This window comes from Anolis sagrei, chromosome 6, assembly GCF_037176765.1.
Source record: "Anolis sagrei isolate rAnoSag1 chromosome 6, rAnoSag1.mat, whole genome shotgun sequence".
Taxonomy (NCBI): Eukaryota; Metazoa; Chordata; class Lepidosauria; order Squamata; family Dactyloidae; genus Anolis; species Anolis sagrei.
The window spans coordinates 8268100-8293958 of NC_090026.1; the positions used below are offsets into that span (position 1 = coordinate 8268100).

Consider the following 25859-nt stretch of genomic DNA (forward strand, 5'->3'; position numbering starts at 1 on the left):
TTTACTTTCTTGATACTTTTATTCTCATTCATGTTTCTTATTAATAAAATAGTATGCGTTTAATTTTATTTATTTTTTTACAAAAACCACACAAATTAAATTGCAGTCAAATATCTAATTCATGTTTTGTTTTGTTTTTTTCCAGCAGCTGGTTGAAACCATAAAAGTACATTGAATACATTGGGATATTGTCCGCTATCGTGAATTTCTGGCAAAGATGGCGAGGAAGAAACTCCAAGCCCATTAATTGTTTGTACTTCATAATTACTTGGAATGCAGGCAAACTCAATTCAAGCATGGGCATAAAACAGCAGATAACCCTATTGGTTGAGGTCCACATAAAGATGGGTAAGTACTAAATTTCTAGTAGTGAGCACCATTAAAAAGGACATCATACCTGAAAACTAGTGAATGGCCAATATATGCTGACAAACCGTAACAGACTCATTACCTGGATGCTATGTAATTCACACTTCCTATCGGCTACTTAAGACACGTAAGATGCTAAAATTGGCTAGTATTTGCAATCCTTTCTAACTATTGGCTGTTCTGCTGTGATGTCATGAAACATTCATAGATAGTCTGTATTAGGGATGAGCAACCATGGTAAATCTAGGTGGCAATTATCTATTCTAGGGCCTCTACGAACTGCTAAATGCCCCAAAACAATACAATAAATCAGGAAGTGGTCAGAAGTCTGCTTCTGGTTTTGAGAAATTGATAATTAATTGCCTCATCTGGATGCTTCCAAGGGATATACAGTACAATAGTATCTGCTGGATCGGTGCGCACTGTTCCATTTATTCATTTACAACAAAATATGGCTTCTCTAGGCATTTTCTAGGTCCTCTAGTGCAACTTTATGGTATTATTGGGTTGGAAGTACTTCTTTCAATAAGCGTTGCAATTATCCATGGTTTCACATGTCCACATGAAGTCTGAGAGCGGATCCCTTGTGGATACGGAGACCATGTTATACATCTAGGGGAAGTACCCATTTCTACAACCAAAAAAGGACGGCATGGCAAATTTGTAAGGGATGAAGGCCACAAAACAGTCCGGGGGAACTTATAAAATCTCAAGGCCACACTCTAAAAGCTGTGAGAAAGAAAATAGATTTTTAGTATTGCAATAGAAAGGTTAAGTGAAATAGGGCAGATTAGAGTTGTAGATGCTATTAGGTAAGTAAAGAGCATCATTGCTGAATTGAGATAAATGAATTTAGAGTAAGAGGGAACTATAATTTTGTCAACATAAAATGAAGAGTTTGACAGAGTTATTCATTTATCTCAAACTACCTTAAAATGTGGTCTTCAAAGGGAATATTATGTTCTCGCATCTGCTTAGCAAGATGGACAACAGTATAGATATTAGAAAATAGTGTTCAGTCATCTTAATGATCAACTTGTGCTGAGTCGCCATCATATTAGGCAGTGTGTGAAGACATTCAAAGTAAGAAAATCACTAGGAAGATTTCAAGCTGTCGTTCATGATTCTGGTTGGATAAGATGACATTATTTAATGATCAAATCCAACATAATGTGCTTTTTTATGAGGTTCTTGTGAACTTCTGAAGACCTGTCTTGTTTTCCATCACAATTGTCAACATGTTCCACATTAACAGAATTTATAAACCATAGCATTCATCAGGGTAGTGGAAGTATACCCCATCTTTGATAGGCACTATAAAGCACTCCATAAATCATCACTGGTATGGCACGATGGCCCAATGACATTCAGATTAAGACAGACCAGTGGTCTGATTCAATATAAGGCAACATTATACATTTTTATGGTTCAGAAGAACTAGGAAAAGAGGATATCTAAAAACAGTAGGACCCATCTCATATTACAGTTATTGCCACAATTAGCAACAGGTCTAGAACTTAAAAGATTCGCATTTAACCATTCAGTTAAATTAGAGGTATCAAACAGAAAAGTTTTGCCAATGAAATCACACCTTGTTTGAAGACCAATTGATGGAAAGCTTCCATTGCTGTTGGAACTAACTTTGACTGGTATTGGGATTGGAAGGTCCTCACTGGGCTGTGCTGAGTTATCCCTTCAGACAAAAACTTTGCACCATACCTTCCTCATAAGCAAAAGGAAGAAAAGGCAGTCTAGGAAAAGACGAAAGCTACTAAGATACAAGGGTGATTCACAGATGAGAAAAGCAGACTCCAAGTGGAAACAACACCAAGCTGATGAAAACAAGAAAGGAGATGGTTTTTGCCTTGTTTCCCTAAAATCAAGGAATGGTAGCAATAAGAGAAAAAAGACATAAAACTGATGCACTAAGAAAACAGAGGCACAAAGAAAATAGGGGCAATTCAGGTTGCCTAGGGGCAAGATGATTGCCTCATGACTATGGAGACAAGATGGTTGACTCTTGATGGCCAGAATGGCTTAGTTGGTCGGAATTAGGGAATGATAAGTCTGTAAACAAGCTCCCAGTTCCTCCTGCTTCTCCCTGCAGGAGATACAGGGGAATGTGGTCTTTGGTTCTTTTTCTTTTTATTGTTTGGTCCCTTCACATCTTCTTCACCCGGCTCTCCAGGGCCTCCAGTTCCTTCATGACTTCCTTGGGCAAGTCGTCGGGGACTTGTTCTGTTAGATACTGTCGGATTTCCCGCACTTCTTGTTCCCAGAACTCTTTGGGCAGGGAGAACAACTCCTGAAAGTCCACCTTGCTTAGGCCCGACATGTCTAAGGCACCTTCCTTCGGGATGTACCCAATCGGCGTTTCCTTGGCGCTCTCTTCTCCGTCGACGCGTCGGAAGATCCAGTCGAGGACCCGGGAGTTCTCCCCAAAGCCAGGCCACAAGAAGTTCCCAGAAGCATCTTTGCGGAACCAGTTGACATGGAAGATCTTGGGAAGGCGGGCCCCCTTCCGCTCCTCCATGCTCAACCAGTGCTCGAGGTAGCGGCCAAAGTTGTAGCCAAAGAAAGGGCGCATGGCAAAGGGGTCGTGCATGATGACTTTGCCTGAGATTATTAGACGGAGGAAGGAAGATAAATGTTAATATGCTTATTATACTTTAGAAAACCACATTGCCTTGCTTGCTCACTTAATCTTATGTCAAACTTCATCATGATTTGTCCACTTTCTGATTTCGGCCATGTACTTGTCATTTGTGGAAGGGACCACACGTTCATCTTCCAACTGCTGCCTTTCTACCAATCTCTGAATCCACCTGTTATCCAGACAAGGACCCTGGAACACTGTGAAGCAGGTTGTTATTAATCCTGCTGGGAGTCCCCAGTGGTACAACAGGTCGAACCCTTGTGCCAGCAGGATTGAAGACCGACAGGTCAGAGGCCGGGGAGAGCACAGATGAGCTCCCTGTGTCTACTCCAGCTCCCCATGTGGAGACATGAGACAAGCCTCTCACAAGGATGGTAAAACATCCGGGCATCCCCGAGGCAACGTCCTTACAGACGACCAATTCTCTCACACCAGAAGTGACTTGCAGTTTCTCAAGTCCCTCCTGACATGAAAAAAATCATTGCACCCACACATGGTGCAAAGCATGGTGTTTTGTATCTGAGGAAACTATAATTCCTAAATCCAGATGAGGCTGTGAATTGTTCCAAACCATATTTGAACTCAGAAGACACATATGTACCAACAAAGGTACGTACACACCAAGTGTGTTGGCCAGCAGTGCAGAAAAATCATCCACTACAAAGTTGCTCCTGACATGAAAAAAACCCTGCCTGTTTGCAGGTATTTGCAGTGGGAAAGCAAATTATGTTTCCCATCCACTATCATCAATTAGGTATCCTTAAACAAGAAGACTCACACAAGAACAATTTGTAAGTAGAAGTTCTCTCCCTAGACTCAGTGTAGTTTGTGTCTGTGCATGTGCCTTCAAGCTACCTGTTGACTTACTCCAACCCCTATGAATTTCATAGAGTTTTCTTGGGCAAAGAATACTCAAATGTGATTTTGACAGGTCTGTTTAGGCAGCCACAACCCAGTATTATTCAAGAGAAAGAGATTACACAGAACAACAAAAATATTTTTATTGGTATCTTGGTTTTTAAGCGTGTTCCGGGGATTATTGGGGGTGCTAATTTCAGAAAATTGTGTTGGACAGACCTCATCAGCTCTAGTTTTTTAAATATGGTTATCATGGTTTTCAATGGGCGAGCAGGTGGCAAGTGGTATACGGCATATGTTTTGCACCTCAAAAGCTAGAGCTGACAGAGGGGGTGTATGTGTGTGTGTGTGTGTGTGTGTATATATGGCTGGAGTTACACTTTAAAAAGTATCTGTTCTGACTTATAGACAAATTCAACTTAAGAACAAACCTATCTTGTTTGTAACTTGGGGACTGCCTGAACTCAAAAACAGGTCTAACATCTGAGGCATCAAAATGTGTGTTGGCCAGTGTTATGGGAGTCATGGTCCAAACATCTGGATGGCCAATCTGCTTCTGCTCAAAATAACAAAAGTACTGAAGCCTAAAAAGACATTTGCAGCCTCATCACTGTTGTTTATTAGTCATTCTTCAGAGGGATTCAACTTTAAGAAGCAAGGGAATGATGTTGCTGAATCTATGGATGCATCTACACTTTAGAATTAATCCGGTTTGGCACCACTTTAATTGCCATGGCTAAATGCTATGGAATAATGGGATACATAATTTTGTGAGATGCCAGGACTCTGGCAGAGAAGGCTAAAGCTCTTGCAAAACTACAACTACCAGCATTCCATAGCACTGAGCCATGGAAAGAAGTGTCAAACTGCATTAATCCTACAGTGTAGACACAGCCAATGAAGACAAAGCCAGCAAATTCTGAGAATCCCATCTGTCCCTTACCTTTGTGTTCAGCGGCTGCGGTGGACTCTGATCTCATGGCAGTGCCCACAAAGACTCCATGGCGCCAATTGAAGGCCTCATACACCAAGGGGACACCTGTGCCAGGGGAAAGGATTGAAAGAAGTTAGTTCCATGGAATCTCAGAAGGGAAGGCCATGGCAAGGGTTGTACTAGGGAAATTAGTAGAAAGTGGGCCAAAATTTATTTGCTGAGGAATTCTAGCTCCCAATTTCTCAGCTCAGTGGAATTACCTTGGGGTCTCCTGCCCCCAAAGATGATGGCATCAATAGGGACACCCTTGGGGGATTCCCAGTCTGGATCCATGATTGGGCACTGGCGGGCAGGGGCGCAGAAGCGAGAATTGGGGTGAGCTGCAGCCGTTGGATCACCTGAGGAGGAAGAGTTGAAGTTGAAAATAGGATCTGGAAGCCTAGACAACAATACTGCTGAGTTCAAACTCTGCCTGTTCACAGTAGATACTCAGTGGTAAACAACAGCACTCTGTGCACGATGAGAGGTAGTCCCTCTTTTGTTCCTACTGTTCTTCACAGAGGAATAAAGTTTTGGGGTGAAATTCTGAACTCTGGCTCAAATCTATTCCCTTCTGGTTTGTAATTGCATCCCAGCCCTGGAATGGAGGGAAATCCAATGATACTTGCCTTACTAGTAATCTCCACTTACTGGGACATGGCATTTGATTTGTTCAGACTTTTAGGGTACCATCAAATGCCACTAAGTGTGGCTAAGTTAGGGTTTTATCTTAGGAGTGTCTGTTTAGTCACTGTTAAGGTCGGGCTGCTGTTTTCCTCTGTCTTAAGGCTTTATTTCTTTGCATTTTTATTACCTGGATGCGTACTCTTAATTCTAGATTTATAAAGTAAGCTGTCTTCCTATATAAATAGGAAAACTACATTCAGTTGCCATGGACAAGCTGCAGAGAGTGTGGTGCCAAACCAAGGATCTAACACAAACTGAAATGATAGTACACCCAAATGACTGCTCAGAATGTGACCCAGAATCCTTTGCAACCAGTTTCCACTTCTTACCTGGCTTCCATGGCTTGCCTTGCCATGTGCTGATGGTCACTCCTGCTGGGATCATCTGGTCGATGCCTTCCCAGTAGACGCCCCCTTCGCTGGTCTCGGCAACATTGGTGAACATTGTGTTGCGCTGGATGGTGTGCATGGCGTTGGGGTTTGTTTTGGTGGAGGTTCCTGGTGCCACCCCGAAGAAACCATTCTCAGGGTTGATAGCTCGGAGAACACCTAAGAAGGGATGAAAAACACAAAACTTGGAGAAGTTACCCCTTTGGACAATCACTTCCAAAGTCCCCTGGCCAACCTGAGTTCTGTGAGGTACAGGTTAAAAAAAAACACATTTTCCAAGCTCTAGTCTTATCTTAATCTTTCTTGTAATTAGAGTTGGAGCTTCACATTTGAAGCTTTAACTTTTGCAGATCTGATTATTCACTGATTTGATATGTTCTCTTTTGGAATTGACTCTATGGTCAACCGCACCAGAGGCTTTCCAAACAGTTGTGCTGGAGGACCTAGGGATTCCTAAAGGAAACACTTCCAACATAATTCTGTGGTCAACATCCAGAAAATATTAACCTTAGAGTCAACGTCTGTGGTTAACATCTCACAGAAGTTAACCTTAGAGTTACACTGGAGGACCTAGTCAAGTATTCTCTCAGTGTTTTTTTTTAATTCCATTTTCACAGGGGTGGGTCCTGTGCTCCTTATCTCAATGGAGTACCAACTGTGTCTTCATTCCACCCCTAAACATCTTTCCTTTCCAGCATATAACCCACCTTCGCTGTCAAACTTCATCCAAGCAATGTCATCTCCCACACACTCAACCCTCCAGCCAGGCAGGGTGGGGTTCATCATGGCCAGGTTGGTTTTTCCGCAGGCGCTAGGGAAGGCTGCAGCCACATATTTCTTCTTCCCCTCTGGATTCGTGAGCCCCAGGATCTGGAAAAGTGCACGAGCAGTGTATGAGTGGTGCGGGAAACCCATAAGCACATATTTGGGATGCTAAGAAAATATACTTGGTGCACCTTTATCTGAAATTCCAAATTACAACATGGGTGGCCAAGACAGTGATACGTTTGTTTCATGCATACATTTATTTAAAATATTGTATACAATTGTCTTCACGCTATGTGTATATGAAATAAATGAAATTAATATACATATAAGAAAATATACTGATATTCCAAAATTGAGAGACACAAAGAGAGAGAGAGAGAGTAGGGGCTGAAATATTTCTTATCCCAAACTTTTTTAAAGCATTGACAACTTCCAATATGTCAGGAGCCATTTTTGGGACCTTCGGGTCCATCATAGGCTTCACTAAGTCCAGAAGCAGTATAAAATGTTAAATATTAAAAAGTACCGAGAGGGTGAGTCCTGGAACCTAAAGCATTGAGAAGCAAATATAAAGACCCCCCTGGGGAACCTCTGTAAGTTGTAGCAACAAATCAGTTCATCCTTGAAAAGGTAGCAAGCTCTTCTTGCCTGGAGCTGTACCCCCCCACCCCAAAATGGGAGCATTTGAAGCTTCATCTGATGTTTGGAAATGATCCATGAAAAGTAAAGACTCAGGACTGGGCCCTGAGATCTGGCAACCTTCCCCAAAGTTTCCCCCTGACCTCCTTTGTCCTCAGATGGGCCAATGCCCTCTATGTGCCAACTGAAACCCTCACGTCTTCCACTTAGCTCTCCTGCTTGTTGTGCGTCAGACGCATCCTTGCATGTTTGGGGTTTCAGCAGGCTCCAGTCACTCATTAACCAATTAATATTTGCTCGTTAAATATCCCCGCAAGACAATGTCAACACCTACTGTCCTTTGGCCTTGTGCCGGAGATCCAAACGCTCACCCGCCCAAAGCTGTTCTGTCCCAGACTATTTGATTCATGGAAACTAGACTTTGTTTTGCACAAACATACTCCAGCACAGGCACAGGCAAGCTTCAGTCCTCCAGGTGTTTTGGACTTCAACTCCCACAATTCCTAACAGCCAAAGTTTGTCTGTGCTTGCTCCAGCAGGACACAGAACTAGAGCTTGCAAAGTATCATTTTTGAGAATACAGCCCCCATTGATCGTACTGGCTGAGATTCCATAGAATAGTGGTCCAAAAATGAAACTTTTGACGTCTTGAGTTTCTTTAGCTCGATTTTACCCAATGACTGATAACTAGAGTTGTCAGAGTGAAAACTGGAAAGGTCTCCTTTGACTTTAATGGCCATACAGAAGAGGGGTTTCAAGAGGTGTTGCTTGTTAACTGGTTGTACCCTCTCCTATATGGCTATGTAAATATCCTAAAAGCACCGGAGCCTGATCTTGGAGGCTAAGCAGGGTCAGTCCTGGTTAGCCTTTGCATCAGGTGCTGTGGAAGAAGGAACTGGCAAAACCACCTCTTAGATTCACTATGAAAACCCTATGAAATTTATGGGGTGACTTGAGGGTATGTAACACACCTTGGTCCCAATTTCTCAACTACTGCAGACTAGAACTTCCAGAATTTGGGGAAAAGTGCCTTTTTAATCAATCTAGATTCAATATATATATATATATATATATATATATATATATCCAATGGAATTCTGTTGGTGTGGGGAAATTGCCACTTCTGTCTGAAATTCTGTTCTTATGTTTATATAATTTATGCAATAGATTCTGTTTTTTATTTAATTTAGATATTAAGTTATAATGTGTTTTATATGTTGGGTTATTATTTTTGTTATTATGTATATATTGGTTGTCATATTCAGGCATTGAATGTTTGCTTTTTTGTGACTGGAATCCATCCTGAGTCCCTTCGGGGAGATAGGACGGAATACAAATAAAGTTTTATTATTATTATTTGGATTGTAACTCCCAGAAGTTCTGGTAGCTGGGGATTCTGGGAGTGGCAGTGCAAAAAAGAACTTTCCCTCAAACCCAGGCAAGCTGCTGAAGAATCCCAGGTATGGCAGGCTATATTTAGCAAGGAATTGGCAAAACCACCTCTGAGTGTTCCTTGCCGAAGATAACCCTACACTTTATGGGGTTGCCATAAATCAACAGTTTACCTGAAGGCACATCTATACACATCTACACTGCAAAATTAATACAGGTCGAAACCACTTGAACTGCCATTGCTCAATACTATGTAGTCATGGTAGATGTAGTTTTGCAAGGTCTTTAGCCTTCTCTGCCAAAAACAGCTAGTGCCTCACCAAACTACAACTCTTAGGGTTCCATGGCAAATAAAGTGTCATCAATCTACATTAATTTTATGGCATAGATGTACCCTTTGCCTTTGAAGTATCTTTTCACCCCTCCTTACCAGCATGTGTTCGGCCAGCCAACCTTCGTCTTTGGCAATGCAAGAGGCGATGCGCAGCGCAAAGCATTTTTTGCCAAGGAGGGAGTTGCCCCCATAGCCGCTGCCAAAGGAGACAATCTCTCGCCGTTCAGGGACATGTGCAATTAAAGTCTTCTCTGGGTTACAGGGCCAGTTGTTCACCAACTCTTCTGCAGGAAGGGACAGAAAAGGAGAAAAATCAGGAGTCAGGAGTTGTGCTTTCAGTCCGATTTATGACAAACATAAGGTCACTCAGTGGGCTTCCATAGCTGAGCAAAGATTCAAATTCTGGTTTTATAGGAATTTGGTATTTCAGTTCCAAAAATGAGCTCAGGATTGCTTCATCATGTACAGAATTTTCACAACCAGCTTTGACCTTTTTGTTTTGCAATATGCAACAGAGATTTCTTTGGGGATTATAGAGTAAACAGTCAGAAAGGGGTTAAAGTCTTCTAACAGACTTTCAAAGCACTGATGCAAAACACAAAATCTGTGCAAGAGCACTAAAAGAAACCAAACCAGAACTTCAAGGTACTGAATTGAGAAAAACATCAAATCTATGGAAGAACTGTATGTGGAACATTTTTATTAAGGTTTTCAATTTCCACATCCAGTAATACATTAAAAACAGTTGTGATCTTGAAAGAAATACAGTTTGATACCACTTTAACTGCCATGGCTCAGTGTTATGGAATCTTGAGAGTTGTAATTTGGTGAGGCATCAGAACCTCTGGGCAGAGAAGGCCAAAACTACAAGATCTCCCATTTTAAAAATTGTGTCAGAAGCAACTTGAGAAACTGGAAGTCACTTCTGGTGTGAGAGAATTGGCTGTCTGCAAAAGCGTTGCCCAGGGGATGCCCGGATGTGTTACCATCCTGCATGGGAAGCTGGGGCTGACGTACGGGAGCTCAGTCTCACAGATTTGAACCATTGACCTTCAGGTCAACAATTCAGCCAGCACAAGGGTTTAACACGTTGCACCACCACAGTTCTGAGATCTCCCATGATCCAACAACATTGAACTATGGAACTTGAAGTGATGTCAAACTGTATTAACTCTACAGTGTAGATGCACCCTTGGCAGAAAAGGGATGAAACACATGAATGGATATCTACCAAAGAGACTTGTCTGTGAAGAGGATCCCTTCCCATTATACTAATCTCAACAAAAGGCTCACTTACCAGTTAGGGGCAAGGGTCGCCCAACAGAATGGAGGCACTTGACAAATTCCCCATCTCCCAAAGTGCGGAGAGCGGCAGCTCCCATTCGGGTCATGATGCGCATGCTGGCAACCACATAGGCAGAGTCTGTCAACTGGATGCCAATCTTGGAGAGAGGGGAGCCGATCGGACCCATGCTGTACGGGATCACATACATGGTGCGCCCTAAAGAAGGACAAGACAGAATGTGGAATAGAAGTGACCATTTAGTATATTTATTTGATTTATAACCTGTCTTTCTTCAGAGACCTGAAGAGGCAACCTCAGGGATGTTGCCTACCCCACTCTGAAATAGTCATTTATAATTTTAAAATTAAATTGCATTAAATCAATATGAACCAAAGACGCCAGGGAAAGAAATTTAAAATATGGGGCTATTCTCCAAAAGGTCCTATAAATAAATATATTTTAGCTGTCAGAAGAAAGACAAGAGGGAGTAAGAAGTCTAACGGAAGACAGTTCTATAAATGGGGGAACACCACTGAGAAAATCGGGTAAAGATACAGAAATGAAAGAGGAAAAAAAGGAAGAATGTGGAAGAATTGGAATGTATCAAACTATTCAGGGATGGATGCTGAAGAGGGATTCCTAGCTGGGAAGAGACCGATAGACAGGAATTTGAATTAAGCGGATGGAATATAACTCAAGAGAGTCAGAGAAGGAAAGAAAAAAAACCCAAGGATTCCAGTGTTCCCTCACTATTTTGCTGTTTGCTTTTCGCGGACTGGCTTTTTCGCAGGTTTTTGCCTCCTGGCAATAATGGAGTGTGGAAGGGGGTTTCATGCTCCCCCTCGGGAGAGAGGCAGCCAATCATAAAAGAGAGAGAGGAGATACAAAGCAGTATGTAAATCATGGCCTTATAGCCCCTGTCCTTATAGATAGCAAGAAAAAGGGATGTGCCGTTAAATCCCTCCTTGCTCTGCCTCACCCTCGGATTGTGATATATAACGACCCTACTTCGTGGATTTTCACTTTTCGTGGGTGGTCCTGGAACGTAACACCCGCAATAAGTGAGGGAACACTGCAATCTCTTCTCTTGTTAATCTTTTCTTATATCATCACAAATTGGGTCTTAGCCTGGAGATGATTTTCCTTTGATCAAGGCAAATCACCAGTTCCCAGTCTGGCTGATGGGAGTCGCAGTCCAACGATATTTTGCACAATTTCCCCATATGGGGAAAATCCATATTACATTATCAGAGTTCCACAGCAATTTTTCTTTACCTTTCATGCAACCTGGGAAGCGATCATCCACAGCCTCCTGAAACATTTTAGGGTTCATCCAGTTGCCCAATTGCCCTTTGACCCCTTGGGCAGGGATGGGCACTGTGTCCCTTTGGTTCTCCGTTACAATGACCGTTCGGCTTTCCACCCGGGCCACATCTTTAGGGTCTGTTTTGGCTAGCCAGCTGCAGAAAGATGGAGAGTAAATGAAAATGGGATGCATCTACATTGCAGAACTAATGCACCTTAACTACCATGGCTCAATACTATGGAATCCTGGGAGTTGTACTTTTACAAGGCCTTTAGCCTTCTCTGCCTCACCAAACTATCCATAGCATTGAGGTATAGCTATTAAACTGGTGTCAAATTGCATTTGTTCTGTTCTGGTATAGTATGTTTTCTTGCACTTCTTTCAAGTAAGAAAGGGTTCTTACCAGTTCTCGTATTTAGTCAGTGGCTTGATGACCCCTTCCGACTCCAGCAGGTTCAAGATCTTGATGTTCTCCTTCTCCGTCCCATCGCAGATGTGGATGCTGTCCGGCTGGCAAAGTCTCGCCCCATGCTCCACAAACTCTTGGACTCGTCCCGAAAGTTTGCTAAGGTCTCCATGGAGCACCCGCGGAGCATGGGCCCGACGGATTGGGACCGCAGACCAGCATCTGAGCGAAGATGCTCCAAGACTATGGGATAACAGAGAAAGAAGGTGCGTTTCAGAACAAGAACAATATATAGCTACAGTTGGAAGGAAGCCTTGAAGTCATCTAGAATTATAGAGTTCCTAAGGACCATCCAGTCCAACTCCCATCTGCCAGGCAGGAAAACACAAAATAAGCCCTCCTGACAGATGGTCATTCAGCCTCTGATTAAGAACCTCCACAAAAGAAGACTTCACCAGACTGCCAGGCACCATATTCCACTATCGAACAACACCATCAGGAAGTTCTTAGGTGGAATCTCTTTTCCTGCAGTTTAAATTCATTGCTCCATGTCCTAGTCTCTAGAGTAGAAAACAAGCTTGCTCCCTTCTCAATGTGACATCCTTTCAAATATTTATACATGATTATCAAGTCCCTTTCAACCTTCTCTTCTTCAAGGTAAACATACACAGCTCCTTAAACTGCTGCTCATAGGGCTTGGCTTCCAGACCTTTGACCATTTTGGTTGCTCTTCTCTGGTTACTTTTCAAGCTGTCCATCTCCTTCTTAAATTGTGATGCCCAGACAAGGTCTGACCAAAGCAGAATAGAGTGGGACTATTGCTCCCCTCAAGTTAGACACTACGCTCCTATTGATGCAACCCAGAATCGCATTGATTTATTTAGCTTTTAACTCTTGTTCAGCCTATGGTCTACTAAGACTCCTAAACCTCTTTCAAATGCACTGAACAGCTGGAAGGAAGATTTGAGATAGTTCTTCTTGCTAATGCTTTTATATTAAGCTGCTTTGAGTCTCCTTCGGGGAGATAAAGCAAGGTATATAATAATAATAATAATAATAATAATAATAATAATAATAATAATATCCTCTTTCTATACAAGAAAACAGCGGGCATGCAAAATGAGATGGTTGGTTGGGTGCAGCCGGAAACTCATGCAACATTGATATACCTGTCTAGCATTTTTCAACAACCATTCCCAGAGTTCCGGGAACAATATGGCCAGGTACCACTAGATTCTGGCACCTGTCATTCAAAAGAGTTTTTTTCTCCATTCCACTGAGCTCTATCCCCAGAGATTAACTTTGGCCAAATGTGTGCCTGACCTTGCCAGAAAAGACCACCCAAAATGTGTCCAAAATATGAGAAATCCGTGGATTCACAAATCCCATTACGTGCAACAGCATAGTAAAATAGTGTCCTTTATATGAAATGGAAAAACCAAGGTTTGCTTTTTGCAGTTTTAAGAGGGGGAATATTTTTAAGCCATGGATGGTTAAAATCTGTGGATGCAGAATCCATGGATAGAGATACAGATTCGACTGTACTCAAAAATATGTGCCTACATTATAAATAAGAAGCCTCTTAATGTGAAAGCAACTGTGTTTTTGAGTTTAACAACTTTCTACAAATGCATAAGAAAATAGGGGATTCTATGTCAGCCTTGACCAATCCTGGGAACTTTCTCATGACATCATTATAGTGGTATGAGTCGACTTTAATTGGAATGGTTGCATGCTATGGAAGCTTGGGATTTGCAGGAGTATTTCAAATTCACAGCATTTTACTGGACTACAAATCCCAGGATTCCCAAGACTATAAATCCCAGGATTCCCAGTGCTATGGAATCATGGACGTTGCCCAGGGGATCCCTGGATGATTGATGTTTTACCATCCTGTGAGAGGCTTCTCTCATGTCCCTGCATGGGGGGCTGGAGCTGACAGAGGGAGCTCATCTGTGCTCTCCTCGGATTTAAACCGCCAATCTGTCGGTCAACCAGTCCTGCCAGCGCAAGGCTTTAAGCCATTGCGCTGGTTGCTGTGGTATTAACAGGGCCAGCCCTAGGTAATTTTCAAGTGTAAGCAAACAGTATTTTTGCGCCCTTCCTCCAGACCAATAACTGAAAAATGAAAGGTAGAAGGTAGAGGTGAATAAAAGAGTTACCTTACAAACCAGAAGTTTACTTACAACATTACGTTCATATATGGGGGCATCTCAAGAGCACCCCTTGGGGATTCGTGCTATACACAAATGCGTATCTTGCCTATTGCTTCAGCCGTCCCTGGGTATTAAAGCACAATCAGTACTATAAATATATGTGAAATTACCCCAGTACCTTCCAGAGGTGCTGGAGTACAGCTCCCACCGCCCAAAGCCACCTATTCTGCAGGCTGATGGGAGTTGTAGTCCAACTCATCCCAAAGTACTGAGTTGAGCAAGACCTTTCTGAACATTTCCTCAACAGCATGAGTGTACATGCACTTAGGGGCCCATGAATGGAGCATTGTTCATCCATAGGATAGAGAGAAAAGTCATGTGTTTCTCTGGCAGCATGCTGATTTTTTTTTTTTACAAAAAAAGAGCACATGGTGCAAAGAAAATTAAATTAACATTAGAAAAATCTTCCAAGAAGTTTTTTGGTTCTTGATAGTGGAATGAGTTGCTTTAGAATGTAGATTTCTCTCAGCTTATGCTTTGAAAACAGAAGTCAGATAGTTATTTTGCTGCAGATTTCTATATTGGTGAAAGATGGACTAGATGGCCTCTGAGAACCCCTATGAGTATATAGATATATATACAGTAAAATGAATGTAGTTTGAGACCACTTTTACTGCTATGGTTCAGTGCTATGGAATCATGAAAGTTGCAGTTTCACAAGATCTTTAGCTTTTTCTGCCAAAGAGGTCTGGTGCCTCACCAAACCGATTACATATAATCCAAGATTACATACATAGATAGTATTGAGCCATGGCAATTGACATGATGTCAAACAGCATTCATTCTACAGTGTAGATGAACCCAATTTTTTTAAAGTCTGCACAGCTCATTTAAATGAAGTCATGCTTATGTTTCCTTTGCACAGATCTGCCTATGAATATATCTTTATATCTGTCTCGCTGTTTTGCAACCATTTCCCAAGGGCAACTTGTCATCCAGAACGGGGATTAACTAAGCGTGCCGACTTTTTGAGAGAACAGGGGCGAGAAAGGACATTCTGAAACCAACGAATGTAATTGGAAGGCACTTAAAGTGGTGTCAAACTGCATTCATTCTACAGTGTAGATGCACCTTGATATGATGCACCTTCTTGTTTTTTAAAACCCTAGTTTCCTAGTTTCCAACAGACTTCACAACCTCTGAGGATGCCTGCCATAGATGCAGGTGAAACATCAGGAGAGAATGCTTCTGAAACATGGTCATACAGGCCGGTAAACACACCAGTGATGCTAAAAACTTCAGCTGCATAATTCTGAAGGATTGTTCCTAGCACCCCATTGGCAGGTTAGGTGGAAGATTATTGGTGTTGTAGTTCTCCAAATCATTCCTTGAGCTGTCACTGATTCAAATTGGAGGAAAAGAGATTCCACCTAAACATTAGGAAGAACTTCCTGATGGTACTAAGAGCTGTTAGTGGAATATGCTGTATCAGAGTCGAAACTCCTTTGGAGGTTTTAAAGAGGAGGCTGGGTGGGCATCTGTTGGGAGGGCTTTGACTGTGCAAAAACCTTCCCAAGTTCCCAACTGTGAACTCAAACTTCCAAGGTTTGAAGATCAAGTCCCAAAGCTTGGTGCTGCATTGCCCTTTGGCCCCCAGTGCCCCATCCTATCCCTCCCCCAAACCTCACATAATCGTGAATCTGCGCACTCTCAGCTGGGTTGTTTGCGCTTTGGCAAAGCACACAGCTCCTGACCCTTGTACGAAAGGTCTGGGGCTAGGGGAGGGTTCACCTGGCATTGGCTGGGCTCCAAGTGGCAGAGCAAAGGGCAAGGGGACAGGCCGCATGGCGTGGACTTTTGCCCGAGACAAGGCTTCCTATGGGGCGGGGGGCACGGCTGTGGGTTTGAGAGATGGGAACATGTTGTTCCCATGCGCAGCCATTCCCTTCCCCCTAGCATCCAGTTAGCATCTCCACCACACTGCTTCGGGGCAGATTACTTAATTAAAAAATTAAAGATAAGCAAGGCACCGGGCTCCAAACCCTGGTTGTGAAAGAGGGGAGATGGGACCTGTTTCCCAAGCAAGCTTACAAACTGCAGAGCTCTTGTTGGCTCTCAAGTTTGGATCTATGCTATGGGAGGGGAGAGATCAAATCTATCCCAGCCTTTCTGCCTTCGCCACAGACTCAACTGTGCATCCTTGAGTGATTTACTTTACCTGAAGCCTCAGTTTCTCATCTGTAAAATGGGCATGCCCTCTATGAAACTTTAGGGCTCTCCAGTGTGACACTGTGATCAACTTTCTATTTGAAATTAATCACAGAGCAGTGTTTTCCAGCCTTCCTAATGCCACGACCCCTTAATACAGTTTCTATGTTGTGATGACCCCCAGCCATAAAATTATTTGTGTTGCTTCTCCATAACTGTAATTTTGCTACTGTTATTAATCATAATATAAATATCTGATATGCAGGATGTATTTTCATTCACTGGACCAAATTTGACACAAATACTCGATACACCGAAATTTGAATACTGGTGGGTTGGGGGGGGGGGGAAGAATGATTTTGTCATTTGGGAGTTGTAGTTGCTGGGATTTATAGTCCAATCATGGAACTGAACCAAACTTGGAACTCAGAACTCCCATGACTAGGAAATACTGGAAGGGTTTGGTGGGCCTTGACCTTGAGTTCTGGAGTTGTAGTTCACCTACATCCAGAGAGCACTGTGGACTCAAACTTGGCACAGATTCTCAATATGCCCAAATGTGAAAACTGCTGGAGTTTGGGGAAAATAGACCTTGACATTTGGGAGTTGTAGTTGCTGGGATGTATAGTTCACCTACAATCAAAGAGCATTCTGAACGCCACCAATGATAGAATTGGGCCAAACTTCCCACATAGAATCTACATGAACAACAGAAAATACCATGTTTTCTGATTGTCTTTAGTGATCCCTCTGACACGCCCTCACAACCTTCCCAAGGGTCCCAACCCCCAGGTTGAGAAATGCTGACCTAGAGGTTTCTAGAGAGGTGTTGTCTCAGATAAAGGCAATTTTTTTATTTGCTGGTTTTCACTTTTGCAGGAGTGTTCTGCTCCTAACCCCAGCAAATGCAAAGGGCTCAAAGCACAAAGAAATGTGTGTGGGATCACAGCCTCTTCTTTGCCATGCAATGTATTCTCAGAACATCCTGTGATATCAGATATTACAATTAACATTTTACAGGGAGGGAAACTGAGGTTGAAAAAAGAGAGAGACCCAAAGCTCAAAGGTGTAAATGGATTCTGTGGCAAAGACAGAATTAGAACCCAAGATTCTCTGTTTGACGTGCCTTCCTGGCATTTACTGTTAAAATCAATTGTAATTAGTCACTTAATGGACTTTCCATAACGTGCATATATGCTTTGCAATCTTTGGCGCACCCAGACACACAATAACTTTGCAAGGCAGACCTGGAGTGGAATTAATAGTTTAACACACCACCTTAACTGCTATGGGATCCTTAGTGTTGTAGTTTAGTGAGGCACCAGCACTTTTTGGCAGGGAAGACTCAAGACTTTGTAAGACTACAACTCTTAGGACCTATCTCATTGAGCCATGGCAATTCAAGTGGTGTCAAACTGCATTTACAGTATAGACAGTATAGATCAGGTATGGGCAAACCCAGGCCTGAGGGCCAGATGCAGCCCCTTGAGCTCTTTTCTCAGGCCCCCCTCCCTCTCACCATATTATCCTTCCTTCCTTCTCTCTTTTCTTCCCTCTCTCTTTCTTCTTTCCTTCTGTCCTTCCTTCCACCCTTTTGTCCTTCCTTCTTCCCTTGCTTTCCTTTCTCCCCCCCACCCTTCCTCCTACCCTTCCTTCTCTCTTTCTCCCTCTCTCCTGCCTTCCCTTCCACCCTTTCATCCTTCCATCCCTCTTTCTCATTCCTTCCTTTTTGTCTTTCCTTCCTTCTCTCTTCCTCCTCCCTCTCTACCTTCCTTTTTCTTCCTCTCTCCATTCCCTTCCACCCTTTTGTCCTTCCTTCCATCCATCCTTCTCTTCCACCCTTTCATCCTTTCTTTCTTCTTTCTTTACTTCCCCCTTCCCTCCCTCCCTTCCATCCCCTTCCCTCCCTCCCTTCCATCCCCTTCCACCCTTTCATCATTCCCTCCATTCTGTCTTTCCTTTCTTCTCTTTCCTTCCCTCTTTCCTCCTTCTCACCACCTTTCTCCTTCCTTCCTTCCCTTTTGTCTTTCCTTCTCTCTTTCATTTATCCTTCCCTTCTTTCCATCCTTCTCTTCCTCCCTCCGTCCTTTCCTTTTTTCCTTCCTTCTTTCTTTCCACACTTTCATCCTTCCTTCCTTCCCTTTTGTCTTTCTTCCCTCTTTTTCCCCTCCTTCCCCTTCCCTTTCTTCCTTTCTCCCAGTCCTCCTAGCAATGAGTGCCAGCATGCAGCCCCCTAGCTAGAAAGTTTGCCCACCCAAAGGAGTTGTAGTTTTACAAGGTTTCCCGCCTTCTCTCCTAAAGAATGCTGGTGGCTCACCAAACTAGAAACCCGATGATACCAGGGAGTTAAAGTGGTGTCAAACTGCATGAATTTTAAAGTCTAGATACACTCCTTGTTTCCTCCTTAAGCCCTGGATTAGCCATCAACCCATTTATCAGGCCCAGAATGATTGCAGAGGAAATAAAGGAGTAGAAAAAACAAAGCGGACGTGAACCGGTTCAGGACTGGCGTTTCCTCTTGTGGGTGAAAGGTTGCCACACAAAGGAGGGGGGCTAGTCCCTGGGGAGAAGAGGATGGGTGACGTGGAGAACGGAGAACAGGAGGAAGAAGCTCAGGGCTGGGAGAACTCAAACAAACAAAGGTGCTGCTCTTAAGTCTTTAAGACCTCTCTGCTGTCCCAGAGCTAAGCTTTTTGCACAATCTAAGCAAAGGTCTAGTATTCATGCTTACCAAACTGGAGCATGTTCACACAACTAAAAAGGACTGAGACCCTCTTTTTTTTGGAAAAGGTGACCTTCAACAGTGGAACCTCTGCAACTTGGATGAGATGGGGAGGAAGGAAGGAAGGAAGGAAGGAAGGAAGGAAGGAAGGAAGGAAGGAAGGAAGGAAGGAAGGAAGGGAAAAGAAGGGAGGATGAAAATTGGATCCTAAACAGAAGGCTCTGCAACTTGGCTGAGATGTGGAGGAAGGAAGGAATGAAGGAGGGAAGGAACGAAAGAAAAAGAAGGGGGGGGGGGGTGAAAAGTGGATCCTTAACAGAAGGGTCTGCAACTTGGCTGAGATGTAGATGGAGGAAGGAAGGATTGAAGGAAGGAAGGGACAAGAAGGGAAGGATAGAAGGAGGAAAAAAGGAGAAAAGAAGGAAGCAAGATGGAAGGAAAGGAAAAGAAAGGGAAGTAAAGGAAAGGAAGAAAGAGGGAAGGAAACAGTAAAGAAAGAAACCAAGCAAGCAAGGAAGGTTAAATGGCAAAGAGTTAGGGCCAAGATGCATGAAGGACACGGAGTTGCACAATGGACAAGATACTTACCAAGCCTGCAGCAGATTAAAAAGAAAGGATGTATCAAGAGAAGACAATGAAATAATTGTCAGGAGAGATACAGAAACATAGGGGTAAGAAGTCCCAAATCAGTGGCTAGCCTCCAGAGCAAAAAAGAATCAGACCTTTATGCCCATTTTGCAGATAAGGTACAATGAGCCCCACAACAGCAAGGGAGGGGAAGTAACCCAAATCTCCTCCATTCAAACCTTTGCAAGAGTTTTTAAACTGCATGTGCTCCACCTTGCGCTATTCCTTCATGGCATTTTCATGCTAACAATTCCATATTTTACTAAAAACTATGGTCTGCTCAGGTTACTAGAATACATTTGGCATTACATCTCTTTCCCTTTCCAGGTGAGCTTGGAACAGTTATTTGGATGGGCTAGAACAGTGGTTCTCCGCCTTCCTAATGCCATGACTCCTTAATACAGTTTCTCATGTTGTGCTGACCCCCAACCATAACATTATTTTCCTTGCTACTTCATAATTGTAATTTTGCTACTGTTATGAATCACAATGTAAATATTTGATATGCAGGATGTACTATTTTCATTCACTAGACCAAATTTGGCACAAATACCCGATACACCCTAATTTGAATACTGGTCAGGTTGAGGTGGGATTGATTTTGTCATTAGGGAGTTGTAGTTGCTGGGATGTATAGTTCACCTAAAGTCAAAGAGCATTCTGAACTCCACTAACAATGGAAATGAGCCAAACTTGGCACACATAACTCCCATGACCAACAGAAAATACTGGAAGGATTTGGTGGGCATTGACCTTGAGTTTTGGAGTTGTAGTTCACCTACGTCCAGGGAGCACTGTGGACTCAAACAATGATAGATCTGGACCAAACTTGGCAAGAATACACAATATGCCCAAATGTGAATGCTGGTGGAGTTTGGGGGAAAATAGAACTTGACATTTGGGAATTGTTGTTTCTGGGATGTATAGTTCACCTACAATCAAAGAGCATTCTGAACCCCACCAATGAAAGAATTGGGCCAAACTTCCCACACAGAACACCCATGACCAACAGAAAATACTGTGTTTTCTGATGGTCTTTGGTGACCTCCCTCGAAACCCCCAGGTTGAGAAACGCTGGACTAGAACTCCCAGAGAGAGAAGGGGAAAGAAAGGACAGATCAAAGAACTGAGACAGGAAGACAGAAAAGTCCTCCATCCACCTACCATCAATATCATCATCATTGTGTCATCAATGTGCAGAGTATTTTAGAGTCAAAACAAGGAGTCCTGCCAAAGCCATACAATGTTAAATATATGCAGGTTGTCTCTACAAAATATATGTACCCAGTAGCAGTTATTAGTAGTTAAACTGCTTATCTGAAAATTAATTAAATGCATTTATATTGAAGAATCAATGCTACCATAATGATTCAATTAGAGTTACACTTTCCATTTTAAATCACAATTTTATGGACGGTGTTCAGCTTGTCCTCCCTGCCCAGCCGTGCATTGCTCACATAGCCAACGTGCTAGAGCTGCAAGGAAAGCTTTGGGAAAAGTTTCTCTTGTCATTTTGCAATGTCTCAACTAGTGGATTTGTTGATTAAAAAAACTCAGTGTGGGTGTAGTGCAGGCATAGGCAAACTTGGGTCCTCCAGGTGTTTTGGACTTCAACTCCCACCATTCCTAACAGCCCAAGGGCCCATGCCACTTGTAGTGGATTGAGTGTTGCACTATGGTTCTGGAGTCCAGGGTTCAAATCCTTGCTTGGCTGTGGCACCCACTGCCACCCTCTTTCAGTCTCCAAGGAACAGAGCCCTTCTGAACAACTCTTGCCCAGAAAACTCTTGATAGCATGGCCTTAGCATCACCAGAAGTCAGAAATATGTGGAAGGCACATAATAAGGTTGTTGGTGATGATGATATTGATATTTACACCCTGTTTTTTTGCCCCCAGGACAGTTGTAGGGAATCTCCCCCCCCCCCCTCCGAATTATTCTTTATTTACAGATGAATGCATACAAAAGAAGGAAATACTACTACTACTACTACTACTACTAATACTGTAGAGTCTCGTTTATCCGGAACGTTGGATAAGCAAAAATGTTGAATAATAAGTAGAGGCTAAGGAAAAAACCTATTATGCATCAAATTACATTATGATTTTACAAATTAAGCACCAAAATATAATATTTTTCAACAAATCAACAGAAAAAAGCAGTTCAGTACACAGCAACGTTATGTAGTAATTACTGTATTTATGAATTTAGCACCAAAACATTGCAATGTACTGAAACAGGTGTGGATCCGGACAGGAGGCAGACTGCGTTGGATAATGCTAAATGTTGGATGAGCAAAGGTTGGATAAGCGAGACTCTACTGTAATAGGTGACAGCAGAATTGATAAGAAGCAACTGGAAAAGCTGACACAAAAGGAGGATTTAAAGATTGAACTGCAAAGACACTGGCACAAGACAGTCAAGGTGGTTTCAGCAGTGATCGGCACACTGGGTGCAGTGCCTCAAGACCTTGGCCTGCACTTAAAAACAATCACAGTTGACAAAATTAGCAACTGTCAGCTGCAAAAGGCCACCCTACTCAGATCTGCACACATTATTCGATGATGCATCACGCAGTCCTAGACACTTGGGAAGTGTCCAATGTGTGATCCAATACAAAAGCCAGCAGAGTGATCTTGTTTGCTATGTACTAGACTTGTTGTGTATATAATAATAATAATAATAATAATAATAATAATAATAATAATAATAATAGGTGACAGCAGAATTGGCGAGAAGCAACTTGAAAAGCTTACATGATATGAGGATTTAAAGATCAAACTGCAAAGACTCTGGCACAAGTCAGTCAAAGTGGTCCTTGTGATCGGCACACTGGATGCAGTGTCTAAAGACCTTGGCCTGCACTTAAAAACTATCACCGCGAACAAAATTCCCGTCTGTTAGCTGCAAAAGGCCACCCTACTTGGATCTGCACACATTATCTGCTGATATATCACAGTCCTAGACACTTGGGAAGTGTCCGAGTGTGATCGAATACAACAGCCAGCAGAGTGATCTTGTTTGTTATGTACTAATCTTGTTGTGCACCATAAAAATAATAATAGGTGACAGCATAAATGACAAGAAGCAACTAGAAAAGATACACAATAGGAGGATTTAAAGATTGAACTGCAAAGACACTGGCACAAGATAGTCAAAGTGGTCCCAATGGCGATTGGCACACTGGATGCAGTGGCTCAATACCTTGGCCTGCACTTAAAAACAATCGGGGCTGACAAAATTACTGGCGAAGTGTCCAAGGTGTGATCAAATACAAAAGCCAGCATAGAATAGAATCATAGAATCAAAGAGTTGGAAGAGACCTCATGGGCCATCCAGTCCATCCCCCTGCCAAGAAGCAGGAATATTGCATTCAAATCACCCCTGAATGCCATCTGGCCATCCAGCCTCTGTTTAAAAGCTTCCAAAGAAGGAGCCTCCACCACACTCCGGGGCAGAGAGTTCCACTGCTGAACGGCTCTCACAGTCAGGAAGTTCTTCCTCGTGTTCAGATGGAATCTCCTCTCTTGTAGTTTGAAGCCATTGTTCCATTGCGTCCTAGTCTCCAGGGAAGCAGAAAACAAACTTGCTCCCTCCTCCCTGTGGCTTCCTCTCACATATTTATACACGGCTATCATGTCTCCTCTCAGCCTTCTCTTCTGCAGGCTAAACATGCCCAGCTCCTTAAGTCGCTCCTCATAGGGCTTGTTCTCCAGATCTTGTTTGTTATGTACTAATCTTGTTGTGTATAATAATAATAATAGCATAAATGACAAGAAGCAACTGGAAAAGATACACAATAGGAGGATTTAAAGATCGAACTGCAAAGACACTGGCACAAGATAGTCAAAGTGGTCCCAATGGTGATTGGCACACTGGGTGCAGTGCAGAAAACAAGCTTGCTCCCTCCTCCCTGTGGCTTCCTCTCACATATTTATACACGGCTATCATATTTCCTCTCAGCCTTCTCTTCTTCAGGCTAAACATGCCCAGCTCTTTAAGCCGCTCCTCATAGGGCTTGTTCTCCAGACCCTTGATCATTTTAGTCGCCCTCCTCTGGACACATTCCAGAGTAATCTTGTTTGCTGTGTACTAATCTTGTTGTGTATCAAATAATAATAATAATATATATATGAATGAAAGGGAGTGGAAAATAATAATAACAATAACAACAATAATAATAGGTGTTACTTTTTCTCAGGACAGTTGGTGGGGAGTCTTTCTCAATCACTGCATGCACAGAAGGAAGGAAGGAAGGCAGGAAAGCAATACTAATACAATATTTGTCTACCCTGATTTTTTGCCCAGGCCAGTTGAGGAGAGTCAGGGGTGATTTGAATGCAATATTCCTGCTTCTTGGCAGAATGGGGTTGGAGTGGATGGCCCATGAGGTCTCTTCCAACTCTTTGATTCTATGATTCTACGAGTCCTTTCTCTCCCTTTCTTTCTCTCCCTATCCCCAGATGCAAGCCCAGAAAGGAGGAAGGCACAATGGCACCCAAGGGTGCAGAGAGAAGAGGGGAATGCAGCAGGGAGAAAAAGGAGGGTACAGTTTTTGAGAAAGGCCAAGCAAGAAGGTCGATACAAAGGCGGGAGGGCAAGGCGAGGGTCAGGCCCTGAGGGGAGGGGGTCTCAGGGGTGTGGGGCGCCCCCTCTTTGCTCTGCTCACCCCAAGATCCTGGTGTAAGGCGCCGGCATGGCTCCTGCTCCTTCGGCGGCTGCTTCTCCTCCTCGGGGGCGTCCGAGTGTCCGGTTTTGAAGGCGGGGGCGGGCGGGGCTTCCTAGGCTCTGGGGGTGGGGCTGGGCCCGGCCCCCTCGGCCCCATAGGCTGCCCGGGGACAGGCCCCCCTTCCGCCCGCCTCTGCCTGATGTAACCGCGTCTTGGTCTTGCCTGCGAGGAGAGGGAGCCTCAGCGAGAGGGTCTCTGAGCGCGTATAGAGTGCACTGCCCTGCCTGTCTAGGCAGGTAGTCAGTCAGTCGCTGAGCAAGACAGAGAAAGGCGGGGAAGGACATTCAGTCTTGCACACTCCCTATATATCAGGCATGGGCAAACTTGGGCCCTCCAGGTGTTTTGGACTGCAACTCCCACAATTCCTAACAGCCGGTAGGCTGTTAGGAATTGTGGGAGTTGTAGTCCAAAACACCTGGAGGGCCCAAGTTTGCCCATGCCTGATATATAGGCTGTTAGGAATTGTGGGAGTTGTAGTCCAAAACACCTGGAGGGCCCAAGTTTCCCCATGCATGATATATAGGCTGTTAGGAATTGTGGGAGTTGTAGTCCAAAACACCTGGAGGGCCCAAGTTTGCCCATGCCTGATATATAGGCTGTTAGGAATTGTGGGAGTTGTAGTCCAAAACACCCGGAGGGCCCAAGTTTGCCCATGCCTGATATATAGGCTGTTAGGAATTGTGGGAGTTGCAGTCCAAAACACCTGGAGGGCCCAAGTTTCCTCATGCCTGATATATAGGCTGTTAGGAATTGTGGGAGTTGTAGTCCAAAACACCTGGAGGGCCCAAGTTTGCCCATGCCTGATAAATATATGAATGAAAGGGAGGAGAAAATAAATCATTATTATGTTTATGTTTATTTAAGGTGGCGCAGCGGGTTAAACCGCTGAGCTGCTGAACTTGCTGACCGAAAGGTCGCCGGTTTGAATCCGGGAAGCGGGGTGAGCTCACGCTGTTAGCCCCAGCTTCTGCCAACCTAGCAGTTCGAAAACATGCAAATGTGAGTAGATCAATAGGTATTGCCTTGGTGGGAAGATAACGGCACTCTATGCAGTCATGCCCAGAGGCGGCCCTAGGTAATTTTCAATGGTAAGCAAGCAGTATTTTGGCGCCCGCCCCCCCCAACCGACCAATCACTGATATATATTTTCTGTTCGTCGTGGGAGTTCTGTGTGCCATATTTGGTTCCATTCAATCATTGGTGGAGTTCAGAATGCTCTTTGATTGTAGGTGAACTATACATCTCAGAAACTACAACTTGCATATGTCAAGGTCTATTTTCCCCCAAGAGCGCCCCTGGGCAAAATCAACTACACTGCGAATGCTTACTTTGCGTAATGGGTTTAGCCGCCCCTGG

General features: G+C 43.5%; 1 protein-coding gene across 1 annotated transcript; it reads right to left on the bottom strand.

The window, feature by feature from the left end:
- Window positions 1-24549, bottom strand: PCK2 (phosphoenolpyruvate carboxykinase 2, mitochondrial). Its single transcript, XM_060779993.2, has 10 exons — window positions 24444-24549; window positions 12060-12305; window positions 11626-11810; window positions 10363-10566; window positions 9162-9349; window positions 6640-6802; window positions 5873-6091; window positions 5078-5215; window positions 4827-4922; window positions 1-2985 (listed from the first exon to the last, which is right to left on the bottom strand). The coding sequence occupies exons 1-10, from the start codon at window positions 24470-24472 to the stop codon at window positions 2531-2533; spliced, it is 1923 nt and encodes a 640-aa protein (XP_060635976.2). The 5' UTR covers window positions 24473-24549; the 3' UTR covers window positions 1-2530.
- Between the last annotated feature and the right edge of the window lie 1310 nt (window positions 24550-25859).